The sequence below is a fragment of the Micropterus dolomieu genome, linkage group LG06, assembly GCF_021292245.1.
Source record: "Micropterus dolomieu isolate WLL.071019.BEF.003 ecotype Adirondacks linkage group LG06, ASM2129224v1, whole genome shotgun sequence".
Lineage (NCBI taxonomy): Eukaryota > Metazoa > Chordata > Actinopteri > Centrarchiformes > Centrarchidae > Micropterus > Micropterus dolomieu.
This window is the reverse complement of record NC_060155.1, coordinates 29,448,069-29,454,158: the sequence shown is the minus strand read 5'-3', so window position 1 is coordinate 29,454,158 and position 6,090 is coordinate 29,448,069. Positions and strand designations below refer to the sequence as shown.

Below are 6,090 nucleotides of genomic sequence, written 5' to 3'. Positions count from 1 at the left end.
TCTGTTCATTCAGTTGAATCAGAATAAGCTTTATTACCAGGTTACACTTGACAAAAAGAAACATTTAAAAAAGAACATGTGCAGAGATACATATTCTGTTTTTGGTTAGTTAGTTATTTATTTTCACTTTCTTGTTTATTATTTATATATTTTTTTATTGTTTCTGTCTGAATTTCCTGAACATTCATGCCAGTAAAGCTTATTGACTTGAATCGATTAATCGACTCTTCGGTAACACAGTGTTCGCTCAGTCCGTTGGTGCGCGCTCTCGCGTCTCCGGGCTCGCTCCCGGGGCGGGTCGCGGGCTCGTGCCCGGCTCGGGACTCAGTGAGGGGCAGCCCGCCGGAGACACACGCCGGGAGTCCGCCTCGCTTCCAGCGGCTCACACGGGACTTAACGGCCGCTTCTTGGTGGACGTTTCACGGGCAGGACGGAGAGGGGGTCCAGCTTCTCCCGGTACCCGGTCTGTTGGGAGTTTAACCCGCGCTAAGCTAACCCGGGACAGCGGAACCATGAGGGAGAGCCAGCCGGGCTGCCGGACCTCCGCCGGCGGCTGCCGCCTCGGCTAACGGCTAGCTGGAAGCAGCTGGACGGTCAGAGACCGGAAACCGGACCGGGACGGACCACACACCGACTTTTACCGGGTCCCGAACCCTTACTCTCACACCCACCGGGTCCAGGTCCACTTCTGGAGGGTTTGTTTTACAGAGAACAAGTTTTTGTTACCGGTCTGGATATGGAGACGGACTCGCTGGCAGGCGACGTGGACTCTCTGCACGGAGGACTCCTGGATCCGCTGGTGGACCGGATCCTGGTGGACACCGTGTCCCAGCAGCAGGGCTGGCTCCGAGTTTACGGTAAGACAAAACTACACTAACAGGGGGGCACCGGGGTGGGGGGGACTTAACTGGACCTCCAGAACACAGAAGCTCGTTAAAGGGGGTCAGCAGGTAGTCTGGAGTCCGTCTGGAGAGCCAGGTAACAGGCCGAGGTCATGGCGGCCACAGGGGACTTTCTCCTGTTCCAGGTCCAGAGAGGTCAGAGGTCCCCCCTCCAGCTGGGTTCAGGGTTTTTCCCAAGATCACTTTGGGAGTTTGGACCCTTAAGACCCAGAGTCATGACCCGGGTCTCCAAAAATAGACCCTCCTCAGTCTTTTAACTCTTTACAGACCACAGACCAGAACCTGGACCCCCTAACAAACCTTCTTTAAGGGGTCCAGATCCTTTAGTTCTGAGTTGTTATTAAAGTCATTCTGGGTTCATGTTGAAGTTCAGAGGTTTTAAAGGATCCTTATTCAGCGTCCAGGTTTACCTTGATGGGGGACTCGTTAACGGGCTGAAACTAACTAATGGTTTCATCACCGATCAATCGATCAGTCGTCGGGTCCAGATAATCCTGGAGAACCTTGGATCAGTGTTTCCCAAAGTGACCAACGTCTTGTTCACATGCAAGAAGCTGAAATCAGAGATGTTTTTTCTTTCAAAATAAAAAGCGATTCATTTAATTTAAGAGTTAAAAACGAATCGATTTAAAGTCTTTTTCACGCGTTGAGCTGAAGGTGACCTCCTGCGCCGCCGGCCAGAAGTTTTACAACACCGCCATTTTTGTAGTTCTCCTGTAAATATAAGTAGTTAAAGTTGAAAGATTATAACCGAGGAAGCTGAAGACAAAGTTTAGCTCAGAAAAATTAAGAAATGATGTGAATTTAATTTAAGTTTTCATGGATCAATAACGAGAGTTAAAAAAGAAAGAAAGAACGAATCCCCGTCATTTAATTGTTAATTTGTTTGTTTTTGGTGCCGTAAACTTTGTTTTTAACTGTGGACCGTTGAAGGTTTTTCACTGGACTGAACTGCTCAGATTTACAGAAGAACTACAAACATGGCGGAGTCGTGAAACGTTGGCCCCGTGGTGGAAAAGCTGAGGTTTTTATCTCCAAATTTTAAAACGTTGCAACACATGGAAATATAACAAAGACATTTAATCGCTGAAAGAGAACAAAGGTGAGCGTTTAAATCCAGAAATATATCAAGTTATTTATGACTTGGATAAAGCCGTGCCGAGGTCTGACCACCTGTCTGCTGCACGTTTGTTTGACCGCACTGAAGCCGTGATGTTGGATTGATTTGACAGAGGACAGAGTTTCCCCGCCGCTCCAGGAAGCGAGCGAACTCCCGCGTTGGTCTTGATGATTTTGAGTCTTGGCCGGCGATGCGAAGCCGTCCACATCAGCTGCACGCAGTCCAGATATTATTTCTTTAACTAACGCGCCTGTGGATCCGTTTCGTTATCACTTGATTGTTTAGTTTGATCATTTTTCAGACTGCTTGTTGGGAACAGGAAGGACGGACGAGCTGAGATAAGCAGATAAAATGCTTGGTGATGCTACAGAAGGGAGGCGGTTCTCATGTCGCCACAAATAAATGAGGAAAGCTGTAAATTAAGACGTTAACAATCCTTAAACTTTCTCAGGTGCTGTTTGTTTATCGGTTGCTCTGGTTTTTCCAACCATTTGTGAACAGATATGGTAAAAAATGATGTGAAATTGCGTATTTATCTTTGGAAAACGTGTTTTTTTTTGGGGGGGTGGCTGCCATTGAAAAACCCCCCAAATCTGTCGACCACAGCTTTTTTCTTGACTCATTTATTAATAGTTTTTGACTGTAAAGAGTATAAAAATTGCGACGCTTCTTTCAGTCCATTATCCTCTCTGAGAAGCTGCAACCCGATCATTACGATCGTCCTCTAGCAGCAGCGGGCAGCTCGTGGAAAAAGACTCAAGGACACCGTCCACATGCAAAGACGGACTCGGCCTCCTGCGGGAGGTTTTTTCACTAAGAATAAAAAAAAAATCTTCCCCCAGCCTGTTTTAAACGTGCAGCAGTGTTTGTTCCCACGTGCCCTGAACGCAGCGCTGGTATCCGTGGAAGCTGGACGGTGTCAGGATGTTTGCTCTGCCCCCCTCCCTCCCTCCCTCCCTCCCCCCTCCCCTGGTGGGTGATGTCAGCAGCCAGTTTGTGCCGGTGATCTCACCCGGCAGGACTCCGGCATCAGATCCTCGCCGCCACCCTCAGCCCGCATACCTCAGATAGATTTAACAATGGCTGCAGCCGCGCTGCCTTCAGAGGCGCCTCGCAGAGGACACGTGTGCCGCAGGGCGCCTCGTGTTGCCGCTGCAGGCCGCTCAGTTACACTTTTAGAGGCTGATGGCGTTCGTCTTCCTGCATCATCAGAGACGAGATCTTCATCTTCAAGAGCTGATGTTGAACCTGGTTTATCCAGTCTTAACGTTATTTATTTTTATATCTGATTAATAAATGCCAAACATTTCTGGATTCTTCTTGCAAACACAGCAACTTTCGCCAGATTTACCTCCATTGCTGCAAAAGTCCGGCGTGGTTCAACATGCGCTGCAGCGGCACCTTAAGATTGTAATGATCTATTGTGACTTTACACAGTAAATCAAATTTAAAGGTTGGATTTGCCAGCACATATATCGCAGCGTTGCAAAGCACCAGCAGGACAAGCTGCCCGCAGCTGCGTCTCAGGTGGGACATCGCGTCTCGGCCACAAAGTGCGCGGCGCGAAGGCCGACCGAGTACGGACGCAAATCCTTGGCAACGACGGCTGCGATAGAGCAGTAGCTACTTCTCAAGGTGTGGTTCAGGGGCCCCCAGGGGCCTCGAGGGGAATCATTTATTTTCACCATAAGTAACACAGTGACAGACCACACAGGCTTCACACGCCTTCTGTAAGGAGATCAGATTAGTGTTAGTTTAGAACCACTGCTGCTGATAGAGTTTGTGATTCTGTAAATAATTAACTTGGTCAAATAAAGGTACAGTAATAAAGAGAAGTTTGCTGGAGGCTCGGGTGTTTCTCTTCCTCCTCCGGCTTCTCACGTTTCCAAAATATTTGAGTTTGGTTTAAAGTGCAGCTCTTCTTCGGTTTCCCCCACGCAGACAGACCCACCGTCGTCGTTGTCTCGCGTCAACAGATAAAGAACAAAAAGGTGAAACACTGAGGATGACGTGAGAGTCCAGCTCTCTCCGTGGTCCTCGTTGCCCTCTTCTTCTGTTCCTTTTCTGCACAAAGAAAAAATACATTTTTAATTTTTACTGCCGCCTGAATTCGCAACACAAATGGATGTTGTGTTCCTCGGCTTGTAAAAGGGCTTCCGGCACAGTCTGCCTTCCATCCGGCGAGTTGTCCTCTCTTATTGTCGAGAGTCAGAGAGAATCTGAAGCCTCGAGTCTGAGGTGGCTCCAAGACGTGTTTAGCCTAGCTTAGCACAAACACTGGAAGCGGGGGGAAACTGCTAGCCTGGCTACATCAAAAGAGAATCCACCGTCCCGTGAAAGTGATGTTGGTCTCTGGCCTGTCTTTGGTTGAGCGGGAGGTGATTTTGTGGTCTTTTGCAGCTTTAATGACCTCCTTGATGAATTTCAAATTCAAATTAGCTTTATTGGCATGAATGTATATAAACAATACTGCGATAGCTACATATAAATTACATAAGGGAAGGTCTTAATCCGCCGCCGTGTCGGCTCATGGAAAGCATCGACCAAGTGTTTTATCCAGAGAAAGGCTGCTGTACTTAAGCCTATTAAAGCCCCCCCACCCCCCTTAGTTGGCTCAGGATCACATGAGAACATATGTTGTATAATTTCATCAGCTGGCTGATTAATCCTGAACCGTGACGCGTTCGGATTAGAGATGAAGCCGTCAACTCGACAGGTGTGCTCTCTCACCTGCAGTGATCCCTCAGGTTTGAATCAGTCGTGATAATCCCATGTTAGGCTGTGGATTAGACTCTGGATTACTAACATTATTATAGGACGTTTACTCACAAATGTTTGATTTAACTGTGAATTTTATTTATAGTAGTTCAATGTTTTAAACATTTTGTCCACAAACTGTACTGGCAGTTGTTTGTAAAGATTGTTTATTAATTATCAGTGAATTTTCTGGCTTTTAGGAGGGTTTAGGATAAACTCATCAGTTCCTGTCTTTCTTTGCTGTACAGTTTATTTAGTTTAGTGTGTTTCCTGCTGGGAGGTGAGGAGCAGCACACAACATCAGACTCACTCTAAGTCACGTAGATTTTGGAAACATAGAGAAAATGTGTATAAATAAAGTCTAGTTAATTGTTGCATTGTATATTTTTAAAAGTGTAATTTAATAGGGCTGAACAATTCATTGAAATTTTATCTAAATCGAGATTTATGGCTTGCAGGAGGTGCAACGTTTGTTAAAGGAAAGTGTGTAAAAATATCATTTTAAATGAAATATTGTGTTGCTGCAGAGACGTCGTGGCCCAAGCCCAAAACCTGGAGTTAATGTGAGAATCTGGGACCTGAGAATATGTCCTCTTACTGTTTAAAAAGCGATGTAAGGGCTCCAGATCCCCTGCGAGGGGTCAGAGGTCAGGACAGGAAGCTTTCCCTCCATCTGTTCTGCAGCAGGACGCTGAGCGTGAAGCCCGGCAGCCTTCAGATGTTTGAGCTGGCGGCGGCTGGATGCGGCGCTGCCCGCTGAGGTTTTCAGACGTCAGATTGGACGGGGACTGCGGGGCTTTGTTGTCTTCAGGCCAATTCACACCTGAGGTCCCTGCAGGAAGATCAGACTGCAGCCACGCTGACGTTCATGCTTCCTCTGAGGCGGCACGTGTGAAACAAGCAGATCTTTACTGTTTTTACTGACGTTGGATTCAGAGTTGGTCTGAGTCGCTCCAGAGCCGCGCTGTTAAAGCACGTTACATCTGGGTTTATGAGATGTATACCTGGTCTTTAATATATGCCTGGGCTGGTAGTTAATATGCCTGGGCTGGTAGTTAATATGCCTGGGCTGGTCGTTAATATGCCTGGGCTGGCCGTTAATATGCCTGGGCTGGCCGTTAATATGCCTGGGCTGCTAGTTAATATGTCTGGGCTGCTAGTTAACATGTCTGGGCTGCTAGTTAATATGCCTGGGCTGGTAGTTAATATGTCTGGGCTGGTAGTTAATATGTCTGGGCTGCTAGTTAATATGTCTGGGCTGCTAGTTAACATGTCTGGGCTGCTAGTTAATATGCCTGGGCTGGTAGTTAA

At 47.2% G+C, this 6,090-nt stretch overlaps 1 protein-coding gene across 1 annotated transcript in view; it reads left to right on the top strand.

Annotated features, from left to right (window-relative positions):
- The first annotated feature begins 314 nt into the window (after positions 1-314).
- Positions 315-6,090, top strand: part of rasal2 (RAS protein activator like 2) — an 80,337-nt gene continuing 74,561 nt past the window's right edge. Inside the window, exon 1 of the mRNA XM_046052081.1 lies at positions 315-857. Within this exon, the coding sequence (XP_045908037.1) occupies positions 737-857 (121 nt within the window). The 5' untranslated portion in view covers positions 315-736. The remainder of the gene's footprint in view (positions 858-6,090) is intronic.